Source organism: Tauraco erythrolophus, chromosome 2 (genome assembly GCF_009769465.1).
Source record: "Tauraco erythrolophus isolate bTauEry1 chromosome 2, bTauEry1.pri, whole genome shotgun sequence".
In the NCBI taxonomy this organism is placed as follows: Eukaryota; Metazoa; Chordata; class Aves; order Musophagiformes; family Musophagidae; genus Tauraco; species Tauraco erythrolophus.
The window spans coordinates 58702952-58721613 of NC_141466.1; the positions used below are offsets into that span (position 1 = coordinate 58702952).

An 18662-nucleotide genomic window follows, 5' to 3' on the forward strand; every position below is an offset into this window, starting at 1 on the left:
TGGATCTCTCTGTTGCCAAATTTTGACTGAATATAACCAGTGTCAATGGAATCCATCACCAGTGTCTGTACTGAAGGCATGGTACAGACAGCTAAATTACCTATGAACTGCAATCACCACACTAGAACTGAGTGTTCTTTTGGGTTTTGTTTGTTTTGAGGAGGGAAGGCTACAGGGGGATACAACACCTACAAGCAGGTTATCAAGATGATGGAGCCAAGCTCTTTGCAGTATGCATGGTGGGAAGATGGAAGACAACTGGCGGAAGCTAAAATGAGAAAGGTTCAAACAAGAAGATAAATGTAAAAAGCTTCTCAACATGGGGATGGCCAAGCAGTGGGGCATTCATCCTTGGAGGCTTTCAAAACCTAACTGAATATAGCCCTGAGCAACCTGTTCCAACAATAAAAGAACCCTGCCTTGAGGAAGAGGTTTGACTGCATCACCTCCGGAGACTGCTTCCAACCTGTATTACCCTATGGATGCTATAGTGTGTAATGCTTCTGTACATGATTACATCAAAATTAGATCTGAATACAAGATTAGGCAAAAGATTTACAGATTAATTTTAACAACAAATTCCTATAAACACATGGAAACATCAAACACTTCTGGTAATGCAGTGAAATAAACAGACAGTCCCCTTGTTAAAAAAAAAAACAAACAACCAACTCTGAAAACAATCAGAAATACTTCACCTTATTAAGACAAAGACATTTGGAAATAAATACACTTATGTAACTTTTCAGAACTCAGGAAAAATGTAAGTAAAATACTTTGAAAGTGCATTCACAAAAGGTATCAACAAATGTTTAGGATTTGAGATGGGCTTTCTCAAATTGTGGAGAAAAATACCTCAAAGACTAGAACTGTCTGCAAGCAAAGAAAAGTTTGGCTTGTCCTTATGAATAAACATCACTAAGGAGAGACAGTAATTTCAGAAAAAGGGTCTGAAGAAAGAAAATATTTATCTGTCTAAAAGGAAGAAAGAAGAGAGACTACAATAAATGCAAAATATTTTACTTATCGCAAACAAAAGCTGTGGCAGCAACATTGCACAATACCAAATTTTAAAGTTTTGAAATTCTCAGAAATTACTCTTCATTGTGAATTTTTTTTCCTCCATATACCTTTACAATTATATTTTTACATTAGTTTTACGCTATGACAAGAGTAAATTACTTACAGAAATTAAGACAAATAGTATATAATCTGTCATCTTACTAATGTTTCGTTTGTATGTCACAGAGTGTAATCATTTAACACTTTTCTCTGATCTGAAAAGGACCATCAGATTCAATGCTTGCTAGTCATGTAACAGAATGATATGGTCCACACCAAACATTTTTTTAAACTATTACAAGTATATGTTAAGTCACTGTAACTGTGCTGTTTGTATTTTCTACAAAATGCAGGTAATAACTGACTTTGTTACTTCACTAGAACAACAATTTCTCCCTTCTGTGTAAGATCTCCAGTAAAAAGGCAGACAAATGCATAAATCCAACATTTTTAGATCCAATGCTGAATAGTCTGGAGGGCAGTCGTAAAAGTCCTGAGTGCAGGATGAGTCCCTCGATGAGACATCAAGAGGGACCCAGCCTCTGCGTTGAAACCTGCTTCTTTAAGTTGTTTCGCTATTTCCTCTACATCCCAGCCTCCTTCTCCCTGGTTAGCCAGTAAGTGGTCAATAAGGCGAGGATAGAAGGCAGTGGATATGCACTTCACCACTAACTTGGCATTGAGGAGCAAGGAAAGTATTTCAGCATCACAGCTAGAATCATCAACCTGTGAAGAAAGAAAAATCTGAGGTAATTAAAGATTAATTACCAGATACATTCATCAACCAAAACATGTCGTGGCTGTCATAACTGCACAGAGTGACCTTGAAAGCCAGATGGGTATTCTGTATGGATTGACAACAGGGATACATACTTTGCTTATGTTAGAATATGCAAAGGTGTATCTTTAATACTTTCTATCACGTTAATACAAACATCTGACCTGTACAAAGTTAAGGAATAAGGACATTTAACAACCTGGCTAGGATTACATGAAGAGCTTTATAGACTTTTCACAGGTTCTCAGCCCTAGTGCAGAATGGACCACACCATCTACCTCCATACCAAAAATGACACTCCGAGACAGGTCAGAGCAGAATATATTAAATGTTGGTAATTTTTATTAGTGTGATATGTTACATTTCATCTATTAATATAACAGGCAACATTCTCAGACTCAACCATATTTTCCAGAGTTTCAGCACTCACAGCAAAGATTATATTTTCAGAAGAATACAACTTCTATTTTGAAAGATTTGAAGTACAGAGCTGCTACCTCTGAGACATCTTTGATGCCTTAGAAAAATGTGGTGACTTGATATGCAAGAGCAGATATTCTCTTGAAAATCTTGTCTGTAGCTTTACAAAAAACACTACGGAATGCATTAAATTCTATTTCAGTTAATTTTGTGATGCCTTTCCTAGGTACCTTGAAATGCAGTGTTGTCTTAATCAGCTTAAGCGTCTTACCACTTCAAGAAGTGCAATAAAACAAATAGATACAACTGAAAAAAAAAACCAGCCAAAGAATGGGTAGACGATAGTCAGTTTTCAAAGACTGCATCTTATCAAGTTACAAATAAACTAATCAGATTTTGCTACATTTACAAAACAACTTCTCAGTTTAAAACAATCTGTCTGTTTAACCTCTCTTTCACGTTCCATAAAAATGATGTGCTATCATACGTGGCTGGTACCAAGGTACCAGCGAGTAATAAAGATCCTGTGATCCAGTGATTTGGTACCCTTGAAGACTAATTCAACTACTACTGTTGTATGACCACATGACGCGACTACTATATACCAAGAGATTTGGCACTGACACTTGACAGTTGAAATTAAGCAATGTTAAATCTAATTAGTATAAATAAACACTGAACCCTGATTCTTTTCAGGACACTATTTAAAGCTTCCTTGTCTCTTCATTTTAATTCAAGCTAAAACAGTGCATAGCTTTGCTTCCTCATGTTCATGTGCAATGGGCTGCATCCATCCCTTGCCCACACCACTGCCCATACAAGCACACTGCAACAGGCACTTTTACTTATAACCCAATTCTCTGTCCCATGAAGTTTCCACAGCTTGGTGTCGTCAGCAAAGGATCCCACTGTCTATGTCACTGACAAAGATGTTAAACAGCACTGGCCCCAATATCAACTCCTGAGGAACACCACTCGTCACTGGCCTCCACTTGGACATCAGGTTGTTGACCACAACTCTTTGAGTGCGACCATCGAATGGTTCATCTGTCAAGTCCATGTCTCTCCAATTTACAGACAAACCAATCTAGTAGATTCAGATTCAGAGTAAATAAAAGGAAATAGCTGGGTTTTTTTTACACTGTTGAACTCTCTGGCAAATGATACTGCAGACTGTAAAAGCTCATCCAAATTTAAGGACAACCAGGCCAAAACTGTTGAAGAAAACCACTGGCAGTTACTTAGTACACAAATACACACTGCTGAAAATACTTGGAAGTTTGGAGAGTAATATCTCAGAAAAAAAAGCCCACGCATTTTCCCTATCCTTACTGTTTGCTAGCCCTGTAATTCTTCCCTCTGTTGGAGCCGGGATACTGCTCCAGATGGACTTTTGATCCTCAAACTTTTGCCTTTTAAAAAATATTAATTCAAAATAACCTTAAGGGTTATTTTTGTTTGTCAATGATGTCAATCAAATTTGAAACGTTTAAATTAGCACAGATTGGCTGCAAGTATATACTTCCAGCATGCACACCAAACATTAGCCTACAGTAGCCACTAAGTCTCTAAACGGCCCTGTATTTTCTTTTTTAAAATCATTTTTTTGACAAGACTTGTAAACAACAGAGCAAAATCCAACAAGACAATTACTGAAAAGCAACCTTACTATCCTACTGTTAAAAAGTCAGTGCTTCTGGGCACACAGCAGGTTAGGATCTTATTAATGAGTCACTTCTGATCTGCCTGCATATGCAGAGTCCTTCCTATCCCAAGATCCTAACTAAATCTTAAAACACTGGTTCCAGCAAAGTATCTAGTTGATCCCAGAAACACTGTTCCAGTGATATGGGATGCAGCTGACTGCAGTTTCAGCAAGTCTCAGAGGTGCAGGTAGCTTCTGCACAAATGACTACAAAATCACTTTCCATATTGTGTGAACATGTGAATAAACTATAAATGACAATAATGACAAACTCAGTGTATATACAATGGAGAAAAATCATTATGCCTATCTAGACTTCCATGCTGAGGGTGTTAAATTTTTCATTAGTGTAAAACCTGTTACTTCAGGAAGGCTTAAATGGGAAAATATTTTTTTGTATCCTTCAGTAGGATTTGACAAAGCAGATTTAATGTGGTGCCTACACACAATGCACACGTGGACAAGTAGAAGAACTAACGGAGATAATTGTGCTAAGGAGAGGAAATAATGACTTATTTTCCTTGACTTACGTATCTATTTAGGCATTGTCTGAAATCTACATTCAAGATGTAGGAATCAAGTGGTACCTCTGATGACTAGCTCTCTCCTTTAGGCTGTGATGATCAATACCTTTCTCTGCTAGAGACATGCATATCCATCTAGAAAGCGAGACAGAATAGCAACAGAATTGCAACAGATGCACTCATAATTTCCACTGAAGCAATTCTACAGCACTCTGCTTCAAACAGGGCTTATATATTTTATGAAATGTCTCTTTAATGCAGGATTTATAAACGGATCTGCATCTACAAATGGAAAAGTTTCCATCAACGGAAGTGAGGATCTACTTGCATTCTGTTTCCACAAATCCTAACCTCTTTCTGCACATCTTCAGCAGGCTGGGAGAAGCCTTATCCCAGACTACTAAGCACTGCTCTTAGAGAGGACGTGGGATTCAGGCTGTTTCTCTAAGGCCCTTGGCGAAGGATCCGAACATGAAGCAGTTGTACAGCCTGTGCTCACCCCTGCGCTGACGGCTGTATTTCTGACTCAGAATGGCAGTTTGTGTCTTGCACTGAACTCGGTGCTGTCAGTGCATAATTAGTAAGGGTTAAGCACGCCTGCCTGGGGCTGTGCCATCAGCAAACTAACGTTAGGAACTGCAAATGGGCTCAGGCTTGAGGCACTCAGCTCCGCCAAGGCAGCAGGTCCCCTGGGCAAAAACAGAGACAGGGAGCCTGCAAATTTTAAGAAAGCTCTTGTGTGAAATCGGTGGAGGAAGATCAGTTTTGCCACAGGTGCCTTCTGATGGACTCAGAAGAGGAACTTGAGGCATCTAGAAGGCTTTACTGATACATCACTGAGGCCTCCATAAATTCATGCAACCATGAATGCAAGAATTTTGTGGATCTGCTCTCCAAAACCAAGGACACATAGTAGCATCCAGTATTTTTTCCACTTGCTAGTAGAGCCTACATGGACATTGCACCTATACTTGCTATGATGCTGCGTATCCAAAAAAAAAATAATCTCTCCTGCTGTGAGAATTTCAGATAAGCAAGAGCAGGTCAGTTGGTATCTTTTGCCTAACTAAGGGGCAAGTCAGGGTCTCGGCAATTCCCTGTCAGCATTATTTGTGCAGGTGTCTAGAGGTTCTGGTATTAGCAATAAGGCAATATTTCACCCATAACTTATGCATTATAAAATCTATGTGTTATGAAATATGGATACTAATGGAGGGATAAGAGCTTCTGATGACATAAAGCAGAAAAGAACTGAACTTGCTATTTCCCAGAGTATTAACTCTCCAATGCTACTGGAGGTAAAAATGCCTTTCATTTTACTCCTAAATGGAGTCTATAGCTATAGGGCAAATAAATAAAGGGAGAAGAAGACAGAGAGATATTAAAAAACCCTAGACAAATAAACTAGAGAGAGATATTTTACCATAATCACTGTTAGCTTATATACACATAATTTAACAACATTTCTTTTAGAAGTTAAACCACGCCAAGTGAGTAGCCATAAATGGCATAAGACACTGGAGAACACTGGAGCTTCCATTATTTCACACATTCTTTATGATTTTTCGTATTACATTTTTCAATAAATCATGTTGCAGAGGTAGTCTCAGTACGTCATTATTGAAAGTACAGTATGTAAACTGAGCTAAGTTATTACTTCAGATTAACAGAAAACATTTTTGAGTCCCAGTTTCTATTAAAGCCTTGGTTGAAGAAATATTTGCACTGATTATATTAATTCCCATTTGTTAGCTGTTTTAACAATGTAACTACCAACAGGCAATGGAATATTTACCTGCTCTGTTGGAAGTATAAAAATCAGTCTTAATCTTTGAAAGACAACCAACTGAACAGACAACACTGAAATTATTCTCAAAAAACAATCTGACTCGTACCGACAAACTCTAAGGCCTACTGGCAGTAATAAACTTATTTAAGTAAACTGATTTTTAAAATTATTCACACACCACACAACACAGAGGAAGAATAGTTATTTCTGTTATCCAAAAAAGACAAGTGGCAGTTTATAAAAAGATACACAATAAAAAGAGAGGTCTGCAATTTCCAAAAAGCTTACACAAAATCTTGGTTGTTTTATTACAAGCAAAAGCTACACAATTCCTAGTATCAGCACTTCAGCATCATCCTTAACTGTAAACATCCATAAAGCTGTCAGCAACATACAACAAATGGCTAACTAATACATCGTATCAGCAAGCAAGTGCTGTATTTTTCTCACAGCCATGTTTGTGAGCTGTGTTAGCACTATGTCAGGGAATCAATAGCTATGATTTCCCTTTGCCAGATGTTATTTGTCCTTTTCCTGTTTAATGTAAGCAGAAATGGGCTTCCTATGAAAATTCATTAAGAATTCTACAAAAAACCAGTCCAAATACGGGTTTTAAAAAGCAAAAAACAGGCATACAAAATTATAGTGAATAAACAACACTGACATAGCTACGCAATATATGCACTTTTGGTACACCACCAACTAATGCAATCATACGAGATGAATATAAAACAAGGAGTAAGAGTTAGTTTTCTAAACAATGTAAGAACAGCTTTTAAATTCAGCATGGTACTCTTTTGTACTAGTTGCTTTTCTAATGCTGCCAGTGAAATGTCACATTCAAGGTACTGAATAAACTCTATGCCTGATGTAATGAAGGCCATAGTTAAATTATCGTTGACTTAAGATGAAACATTAGACCAAAGCTAAATGCTTTGAAATTCTAGGTTATGCAGTGCTCTTACAGAACTATGTGCTCAAATGAGTACTGAATTTAGAAGGAAAAATTAGAAACAGCTTATCAAGCTGCCTCTTGCATAAGAAGGTCAAAAAGAGTATTATTTTAGCCATGAACAGGTGTACAAAGCACTTTATATTAGTAAGGAGATAATATAGTTCCTGGCCCTAAAACTTCAATATAATGTAATCAACCTAAAGTGTAGAAAATTGAAAGGCGTATCACACTAGACAGAAAAGGTCAATTAAGAGAGCAATACAATTAGCAGCTATTCAGAAAGCGCCACTGCACAGCACTGTGCTTTAAAAACAGTTAAATAAAACGGACACAAATTCCTGCTGGCGAGTTTCAGAGCTAGACACTTACACAGCAGCTTTCATGTATTAACAAAAAAGTCAATTTTAAAAGGTTAACAAGAACATACAGATGAGAAAGTGCATGCATATATCGGATCCCGATTGCTTTTCTATGAGATCATCTCGTTTAAAAACAGTTACAAAAAACCCTTGCTTCACAGACAGAAAAACTAAAATTGCAGGTGGTAAAAAAAAACCCTATCGAAATACGAATATACTATTGTTTTGGTGGTTAACATTTATAAAATTACATTTTGTGGATATGCTGGGTTTGCGTGAAGGAGTTCTGGTGGCAAGAGAGGGGATTTGCTCCCTGCGACTTCCCTGGTTTCAGAACCGGGTCAGACCCAGATCGGACCCTCATCCCTCTCAGGCTGGGGTTGAACCAATCGATGCCCTATTTAAGTTGGGACAAAGGAACCGGAAAAGGTGTTTTGCCTGGGAGTGAGGAGAGAAGGGAGGAGGGTGCTGCCCCCGCTTCCTGGCTCCTGGCCGGGTGCTGCGCACGCCGGGCCAGCACCACCCACTGAGGATGGCGGCGGCGGAGCCGCTGGGGAACTCGGGGAGCGCCCCGCTTCCGGTGTGCCCACTGGGCAGAGTTCACCCAGAGAGGACTGAGATCTGAGAGAAACGGCCACAGAGACACCAGGTCAGTGAAGATGGAATGGGAGGAGGTATGCCAAAGCTGAGTTTCCCCTGCAACCTTTGGTGAGACGGCAGGCAGCCCCGCTGCAGCCAGGACAGACTGGGTGGAGCAGAGACCCACTCGCAGCCCGTGGAGGAGCCCACGTCAGAGAAGAGATACCTGAGCCTGAGAGAGGTTGTGGAGCATGGGACGCACAACAAGGTAGAGAGGCATCTAAAGTCTGTAGGACCACCCACACCGGAGTGAGTGGCAACAGCTCCCTAAGAATCCAAGACTGTGGTAAAATCCCGCACTGGAGCAATCCGATGGGGAAGGATTGCATCCTGCGGGTAGGACTCACGCTGGAAAAGTTTGTGGATTTTCCTTGTGAGTAGGGGATCCACTGCAGCCAGGGAAAAGGGTGAAAGGACTCCTCCCCTCTTCTAAGAAAGGAGCGGCAGTAACAACATGGGATGAACTGAGCTGTCCCCCTGCGCCGCTGAGGGAGGAGGTAGAGCCGGAAAGAAAAGGAAAAGGCGAGGGAAGGTGTTGTTTTTTTAAGATCTGGCTTTTGTTTCTCTTTATCCTCTCAAGTAACTGTTAATAAATTGGATTGTTTTGTTCCCAAGTCGAGTCTGTTTTGCCCGGGACCATGGCTGATGGGTGTTCCCTCTGTTCTTGTCTCGACCCTCAGTCCTTTTATTATATTTTTCTCCTCTCCACTTTACTGAGGGGAGGAGTAAGAGAGCAGCTGTGTGGAGTTTAGTGCCAGAGCGGCCTAAACCATGACAGTGGAAAATTCAGAAAATTTGTGGCTCATTTGTACAAAGAAAAGGGAATAGGAACACTTTTATAAAAAACAGTGGTTCTTTGCTTAGAATGCAAAACTCAATTAGGAAATACTCCAAATTCATACTGGATACTAAATATGACATTGGAATTTTGATACAAGCAGATGTGTATTACATATTATATGCCCTGCCACCTTCTATGCAACCATTTTAAACGTTCATAGAGAACACGTTAAAAAAGCTAGTCCTTTTGAAGGAAAATTAGCAACATCTGAGATTGAGCATATGCTTCCAGATCTATTGCTTCGCTGACAGGTCTTCACCGCTGTCCTCTGGAGTCCTCCTGAAGGGCAAGGATTTATCTCCTTCTCAAGCTATCCAAAGGATGCAAAAAGAGGAACTGCTGGAATACAATGTGCAGCATAAGAAGGAAAGACACAGCACATGAGGAGGATTAAATAAGGAGGAGACTTAAGGGAAAATCCTGGGAAGAGCAGGATGCAGAACATCTTTCCTAGGGAACAGAGGACGGTGTGAGAGTAGGGGACGGGATTGCACCCTTTGTTGGAAGCTTTGTTGCAATTAATACAACTAGAGCAGAGAGGCTGCCCTAGAGGGCTCCTGCAGAAATGAGGGAAGGTTTGCCTACTTTGTGTGTCACAGAAAAAAGTTATAATATCAATCTGAATTCCTACAAATAACACTTTTAAGGCTTTTGTGTTTTGTTGATGCTTATTTTAAAAAGATATACACAGTTCCATATGTTTCCTTATGGGCAGTTTCATTTTGAACTAGCATATGGGAAATTTATCATCAATTATTACTTATATTGTAATACACAACCAAGAACTCCCTAAGATACGGTCCAGAATTTGGAAATATTAAAGATGTGGTTTTCTTACCTAAATATTCTAATTCTGGAAACATTCAATGCAGTTAATTCAGCCAGACAGGAAAGCCATTCCCTTTCATACAAAGGTCTCAGACAATACCTCCCTTCTCTTTTGTGGTAGAATGCTAGATTGTAGACCACAGCTAACATAAAATCCAAGACAGTCAGTTTGTACATGCACAAGCTCAATTAGGAGCTTGAAGAAGTTTTAAACTCAGCTCAGTTTTCAGAGAAAAAGATAAAAGATGTTATAATGCTTTTGTCTAGGAGACTAGCTTTCATCTTTTTAGGTGTTCCTTCTTAACTGAAAAGCAAATACAAAAGACAAAAAGAGTAATGTAACTTTATATAACAATTGAAAAATATACAGTAATGTCTTTCAGTTCTTGTCCAAAGAGAAAAAGACAGTATTGAAGTTTTTTCTCCAGACACTTCACTGTAGTATCGAATAAAACCTGTTTAGAATTCCCTGAAAGTCCCCAAACATACCATCTTGCATTTTAACCTTTCTACAACGAAACCAGTGGTGTAACAGCTCTCCACGTGTATATGAACAGACTGCCAAGTTTGTCAGAACCAAGCTAACTCAGCTGATGTACTATTATCATTACAAAAAAATCCCAAAGTGCTAGAATATGAACACAGAAATAACAATCTACTTCGTATAACAGAATAGTTTCTGTTCCACCACACTGACTTAAAATAGCATACTAGGTAATTTAATGAAAGTGCTATGAGTTTTAATCACCTCAAGCATGTATAAAAGATCTTACCAGCCCTACGTTAACTGCTCACTGTGGACACAATAGCTGCGGAAAATCTTAATAATGATAAGGGTTTCAATAGTCTCTGCTTACCATATGAACATAAAAGAGCTAATTTATTACCTCAAACTCTGAAAAGTGGTTAATTCAACTACTCATACCTTAGCAACAGCTGTTATCTGCTCCAGTGCCACAGCATGAAGATCTTGATCTTTGCTTTCTACCAGCAGTTTCAGGGATGGCAGCAGGAGGGACTGGTTAAGCAGCAACAAACATAATTCTTTTATACACTGAAAACACAAGTAAACTCATTCAGTGAGATCTCCGGATATACTAACATCATTGTTCACACTAAAATTCACGAAAATTCTATGTCAAATGAAAATGAAAACCAAACTTTTAAAACAAATTAACTCCCTTTTGGAAATAACCCTCTGGAAACTTAGCAGGACAAGTTTTTTTTTTAAAATGTAGAATACAGGGTTGTAAGTGCAACATTTGTTACTTTGAGACAAGGAAGTTACTGAATCATCGTTACAACCTGGAATTTTACTAAAAGAACAACAGAGCAAACACAGCTCTCTGTGGGACTAATATACTTGAGCTTACTGAAATACTGCAAAGTACAGGAAGAAACTTAACAGACACCGGTGACGTTTCTGTAACTCCATTATGCAATCATAAAAGTGGAACAAAATAAAGAGGAAATAACAGTACATACCAGAGTTCAACATCATAAAGCTCTGTTGCAAAATCTTTCCAAATTTTATACAAATCGTTACACACGACTAAAGCATAGCATGTTAATTTTTCTTCATTCATTTAATTTCTCATATTTTATGATATAGGACAAATTTAGCATCATAAATCATCTGCAAGAAGAAGCTGGCCAGAGAAATATCTTTAGAATAAAAGAAACAACAATCTACTGTGCATTTCCAAAGCTCTACCTTGGCCTTTTGTTGAAAATAAATACTTAAATAATTAAAATTCTCCTGCATGTAACTTGTGTTTTTGTTTTTCCTCAACATTGTAGTGATTTATTTATTGATACATCAAAAAGCACTTAGGCTAACAAATTTTGTTATAAACCAAATTATAACTTCCCGTTCTCTTTTTGTCATTTCCAAGAATTTTGGTCACTTGTCACAACCGCTTCCCTATGAGGCACAACGTCAGACATATTCCAGATTCCAGGAAAACTTACACTAAGTGCTCTGGGTACGATAGTCATCTTGAAAATGATATCCAGCTCTTAGAGGTGCTCTCTGTTTCACTCCAACATTTAGAGAGCAATTGTCAAAGGAGCTCATCAGCTAAATATTAAGTTGGAAGAATGCAAGTAATTTTTTTTCTTTTTTACATCTTTTGAAGCTTAATGACAAGTGTAACTATTTGATCACCGAAACACAACTACACTTTTAGCAGCAGCATGTTTTTAGTAGCTGTGAACCCAAAAGCCTAAAAATGATTTGAAGATGAAGAGATGTTAAATGCTTCAATTGTGACGTATGGCAGAGACACGTGGCCTTGCCTGGCACAGGGAGCTCTCTGGCTGCATGTTGCTCAGTCTTTTCTAAACGTACACCTTCAAGAAACACTACCACCTAGAAGGATATATTCTATCACACTGAGCTCGGAGTCACTGAGGCAAGGCTTGTTCTCTCACCCAGACTTATTCCTCTAAAATCGTGTTCTGTACTGCTACTGATGATGTTTTCAGTGAAAGGTATGATGTAAGATCAAGTAATAAGATGATCAAATAAATACATTACACTTTGCCTGATCAGTCATATGCTTATTAAACTTCTGATAATTTCATATTCCACTGAATTTCCTTTGAGCAGTATGCCTGGCATACGAGCAAACTTACTGAATGCAAAGAAAGCTTCACACTATATGTCGCCCTTTCTTGAAAAGGTGTATCCACAGCAATAAATGCAACTTATGATCAGAAAAATAAATTCTGAGAGTCGTAAGATACACAACCTGAACAAATCAGCAATTTTACCATGCCTGGTAACTTCTTCTGCCTGAAAGGCTCTCAACTAACCGGAGAAGTAGTGCAACAAGAAATGACCCATAATTATAAAAAGGCTCTCTAAAAGAACCTCAAATCATAGTTTGGGGTTGTGGGAAGAAGAAAAGGAAACTAAGTAAACTGTAAAACATAACTATGTACTGTACATTTGTAAAGCAACAGGGTAGGGATACAAAATGTGTAGAGGTTGAATCAGAGTTTGCTGTCTCAGCGAGCTACTTTAAAATACAGAAAAAAATGTATCTCTTAGCAAGCAGATGCAATAATACAGATATTTGCTGTTTCCAAAGCAATAACATTTAACTCAGATGATATGCCAGCATTTTGTTCTCTTCTTAGATGCCTCACTATTTTACTCTAGTACTGGTTACACATTCCAATGGGATGTGTTCTAAGACAATCTGCTTTGGTCACCACAAAAGCATAAAGGCCTCCACATTAAGAAAACACATGCTTAGCTATCCAATTAACTCCTGTTCATCTTACATTAGCAGACTTTGAAGCCAAAGGTCATTAGATTTCAGGTAGGTACCAGTCAGACGGCTTGAGTTAACTTTGTGAGCGATAACGTGTCTAGCAGGAATATTCACTCTTGCCTACAAAATTTATCATCTCTCTTGAAGAAGTATACAATCCAACAATCAATTTTACTTACTGTCAAAATATCATGCCTTATGCTAAAATTTGAAACGCTATAAGTTAAACTCAATTGATTCTCATTACATCTTTCTTTGCAAAAAGAGAGTTTTATTAGCTTCTGTTCCATCTAAAAATATCTGCACAATAAAATCATTCCCCTCTTGATGTCTGATAAGCTAATACATACACTGCACTCCTTCAGTCTTCCACTTCAAAGTATTCTCATCTGTGCACTAATTTTTGTAGGTTTTCTTTTTTGCCTCTCATTTTTCAGCATCCTCCATAGCAACTATGCTAACAGGGTGTTTTACTTTAATGCCAGTCTCACTAGTGGTTTATGGAGATCATAGAATCATAGAATGGGTACTTCTTATCCACTCTTCTTCACTTGATCTCTCTCAGAAGGTAAGACTCCACTGCCTCTGGTTTCCTGGTACACTTAGGATACAACATCATGATTAATGACATGCTAATACGAAAAAGCGAGTAACAAAAAGTTAAGAAAGTCAAAGTGTTAAATATCTTTTTTGCTTCAATTCTTATTAAAAGATCTCAGGCAAATGAACAATTGACAATAATAATGGGTGAGACTTCAGCATTTAAAATTCAGTCTCAAATAAAAAAGATATTTCTGGGGCTGAAAAATTCACCTGTGAACACCTAAAGAAATAATATAAATCAAGTTAAGGGACATCACCCTTGAGAACATGACAGGTTACAGGAGACTGGAAAAGAAAATAAAGTCTGTCTTTCAGACATGGAAGAAAGCAGGCATGCAAGGGGAAAAGTACTATGGACCTATGACACACTCCAAGTCCATGAAAACCATCAAAACATACACTGATAAAACAAAAACATTGTACAGAAAGTTGTTCCCAAAGGTCCCTGCAACAGGTTCTGTAGTAATAAATAAGGCCATCACTACGGCATATTTTAAGTTTAGCAACACTTTCAAAATATGACATGAAACACTGTCAGAGGCACCAGGGAAATAAGGTGTTGGATAGTGCGGTCCAACCTACAAAGCCTTGGAGTGGCCTCCATCCCTTTTCCCACAGGGACTGGACAACTTGCCAAGCAGATCAGAGGGGGTATGATGCTACCTGAGAGAGGGACAAGGGAAGCCCTACATCAGAATCTGGATTACCATGATTCAGCTGAAACTTCTGAAAGATAACTTTTGTCTTCTATCTAGTTATGCAGCTATCAATGGTTCACTGTAACACCAGTGAGCCATATAAAATGGATTTCATGGAAGTGTTTTGGGTTCAGTATTATTCTGTATTTTCATGGACAGCTTGAAGGGCTGGATGAGTACAAGCAGGCTTGTGTCTGGAGAGGCTGAAAGCAGACTGAAGGGCAGCATTTAAATTCAAAATTATCTGAACAAATCTATCAGAGACAACTGTGAATGAAGAAAAACTTATAAAGCAAACTCCTATATAAAAAATGGGAACAACTAGCTACGGAAATAGGAAAAAAGAGATCAACTGGCTGCTATATTTTTCTAGCAGATAAGCATCTTATGGCCACCAGGACCCCAGGGTGATTACAGATAAAAGACTAGATGCTTTCTCTCATTTAGGTGCTTATGTTAACTGACAAAGGATCCACAGGTTGATAGAAAAACATGAGATAGTCAGAGTAGTCACACTTTAACAGCTATTGAAGGGAGAAGGATTTGCCCCTTTCTAAAGAAATTAATCAGTGAGTGCAGGAGATGTTAGACAGTCCAAACACATGTGCATTCCAAGGAAATAAAACTATGCTTATTTTGACTAAGAGGAATGGAAAAAATCTACCCCCTGAATAATGCAAACAAACAAACAAACCAACCATACAGAGATATGAAAATTAAAGCTATGCAACTCCCTAAAAGACATTAAAAAAGAACCTGGCTGTAAAAAACTAGAGAGACCAGCAGTAGGTGGAATAAATGAACAGAGAAATCTTTCTGATTACATCCAAAGAAACAGCTTTTCTAATTTCTAGACCATCATGACTTGAAGTTAAACGTTTTTTCCATCACAACCTTTGGACATCATTCTAGGTCTCTGTTCTTAATCAGTGTATTTATTGAAATGTGAAGTCATCTAAACAGGTTAACTGTCAGTAATCAGATTTTCATCTTATTCAGCCATGCACTCTCAACTCTCTAATTTGTGCACTTAAGTACCATGGCTGTGCATACAAATTAGTTACTTAAGTTTATCCATGTCATCCCCCTCTTCACAGAGACTTAAGGCAACATAACCTGTGTTTGTACGTAACTGTACTATTACACATTTTAGTGCAACTCTTGTTCCTGTACAGCATTCTAGTCATAAAAAAAAAAGGTATTTTACATTGGTAAAGCTATTCTGAAGACCAGCGTATCTTCATACTGTATCTGTATATTCACACCTACACAGAAGGCTCTTCCAGCATCCTGTAGCTCAAAAAAGGCAGGCACCTTCAACCAAAGCTGCCATCCAATACTAAAATTGTGTATAAATAAGGACTTGTTATGGAATTCCAGAAAAAGTTTACTCAGTTAAGAGAACTGAGCAAACCATGACCCAGTCTTAAGCAGAACTCTTGGGAAACTGACTGCCGTACAACAGCGACCCTCGGTGGGATTTGCCTTCCTGCTTCATTGAGGTGAGTTAGAAAATTCTACTTTGAAAGTTTGACTCCTTCTGTGCATGAATAAGATCACAAGTTTACAAGCTATGACGTGCCACTCAATGGCTTGTAAAGAAAAGCTACCTATACTTACGCCAGTCCCAGGGATAGGGAAACCTGTCTTCCACCAAAATTTTTGATGGAATGAATTAATTAATAGATGTATTTACCATTTCAGCTTACTGACATCTTCTGGAACCATGTTTTACATAGATTTTGAACTCGACTCAGATCAGTCTGTTTGACTATTTAAAAAAAACCCCAACATTCCACTTGTCTGTATTTTAATCAGAATGAGCTATTTCTATTCTGCTTCTGGTCTTAACATCAGTCGTTTTCTGCAACAGACTGTGATTGCATGAAGATGATTATAAGGGATTAATCAGCCTACTAAAAATATGCACATGACTAAAGTCGTGTGAAGTTTATTAAGCATTTCTCAAATCTGTCTTCATTAGTATATAATGTTTACGTACAAAACACTTCAATACAAGAATCTCTTAAGTATGAAATTATTGAAGTATGCATACATAGTTAAGTAAGACAGAACATCATGATTATTACAAAGCAATTATCTATGTATTAGGTTTTTTCTCCATCAATACATTTTTCAAGGATTCCTCGCTGTATCTTCATGCATTTATCGGTGAGAAAATTACTGATTATTTAACTAACAGCTTTTGCCACACTAATGCCAATGACAACACATTATTAAAGCCTTTCTATAAATACTTCAAAGAATAATTTACACTGGAACAGATCTCTAAAGGTCAGCTAATCCAACTAGCCCCCACTCAAAGCAAGTCCAACAAGATCAAGTTGCCCATGACACGATCCAGTCAAGTTCTGAATACTTCCAAGGACAGAGATTCTGTGTCTCTTCCAGACATCCACTTATTCTAATGTTTCACCACTTCAATGGTGAAAAACATTTTCCTTGTATGTAATCAGAGTTTCTGATGACGTAACTTGTCTCTATTGCCTCTTGTCCTATCACTGAGCATCTCTGAGAAGAGGCTGGCTCCATCTCTACATGTTTCCTCATTCGCATATTTAGAGACAGCAATTTGATCTCCCTCAGTCATCTCTTTTAAGACAGAATGAAGTCAATTCTCTCAGCCTCTCTGCATTTATTGTGCTCCAGCCCCCTGATCATATTGTGAGATCTCCTTCAGGCTTGATTCAGTATGGCAACATCTTTCTTGTAGCTGGGATGCCAAAACAAGACTCATATCCACAATACCCAAAGTTAAAACTTACCTCAACAGGGAGCATGTGCTTTGTCTCATACAAAGAACGGCAGATTTTCAAAATTTCATTTCCTGTGTTTTCCTTTTCCTCAGGTGGGCATCTCTGTAGCATAACAGTCCCCAGTTTCACCCAGGGATTATCATTCATGCATGATCTGCCCAGAAAAACACAGAGATGTATATAGAATATAAATATACACACCCCCACCATTTTCTGTACGCAGCTTTGTTTTTTTTTTCCCAGGTGGGTTTGTGGTTTTTTTTTGTGAAGTAGAGTACAAACTCATGAAAGAGAGAGGAAAAAGTTTTGAGACAAGTTACTATCCTGATGCCATCATTCTTTCAATGCAACAAAGAAGTTTAAAGTACTTTGAATTATAACGTGCTATTATAACCCCTGAGGAATCATGTACCAGATAAAGATTTATCAAATTGGAATAGCATAGGAACAACTTCTCCTGGCTTTATACCGCCTGATTTCCCAAGCAGAATGGTATCGAGCAAGGGGTGACAGGAATCCAGCATTCCTAATTTTGCCTGCTTTGATCACATTCTAGCAGCATCTGTCCCTCAAGTAACTGTCTATTGCTTCTGAGTGGAGAAAACATTTCCAAGATTTTTATTTTAATTTTCAGGTCCAACAAGTACAATCCAAACTAAACTTTTTTTATAGCCCATTCAAACAAGGTAGAAGAGTGAAAGTACATGCATCTGTACTTGTTAGTAGATATAGATGTAGACACATTTGTTTTATATATTTAAAATGTTCCACACAGAACTTCACACAGTGTCACCATTACGCAGTCAGCAGACAGTAGATACAAGTAAATTTTATCATGCATGATGGCAAAGGCAACGTGTACTATAGAGTTTTGTGGCTGAAACATTCCTTGGCCTACAGCCGCTATTTGCTAGCTCACGGAGATGCCTGGCTGCTTTTGTTGGTGATGGGTGTACTTGCTAGGACTGGATGTGACAGAAACAGGTAGCAGACCAGCGCTTTTAAATGATAGCGTGAAGCGTAACCCTGGAACACATCCACACTGCCACTTTCCTAATGCGAATTAAGTTACTGCATTTCAATCCCCATCTACAATGAGCCAAAACCATGAAAAATCACAGCTTAAATCGTGATCATATTAAGCCACAGTAACACAACCAGTATGTTCATCTGTGCATAAACTTAGGAAGGAACAAAAGGTGGCTTAAAAACCACCCTATCAATCTCTTTGGCCATTAATCAGCATCCCAAAGATAGGGGTAACTTTTCATTTTAGCTTGAAGAAAAAAAAAAAAGGGAAAAAAAAGAAAAACAAAACAAACAAAAAAAATCACAGCAAGACCAAATTTGGCAGGTTGGTCTTACAATTTAGTGTCAATTAAGATACTCACTCAGCACATGTG

The 18662-nt window shown here is 38.2% G+C and overlaps 1 protein-coding gene across 1 annotated transcript in view; it reads right to left on the minus strand.

Moving 5' to 3' along the window:
* Positions 1-1116: 1116 nt before the first annotated feature.
* NBAS (NBAS subunit of NRZ tethering complex) overlaps positions 1117-18662 on the minus strand; it is a 189876-nt gene continuing 172330 nt past the window's right edge. Inside the window, exons 50-52 of the mRNA XM_086631399.1 lie at positions 17269-17413; positions 10826-10954; positions 1117-1788 (exon numbers count right to left, since the gene is read on the minus strand). Of these exons, the coding sequence (XP_086487525.1) occupies positions 1513-1788; positions 10826-10954; positions 17269-17413 (550 nt within the window). The 3' untranslated portion in view covers positions 1117-1512. The remainder of the gene's footprint in view (positions 1789-10825; positions 10955-17268; positions 17414-18662) is intronic.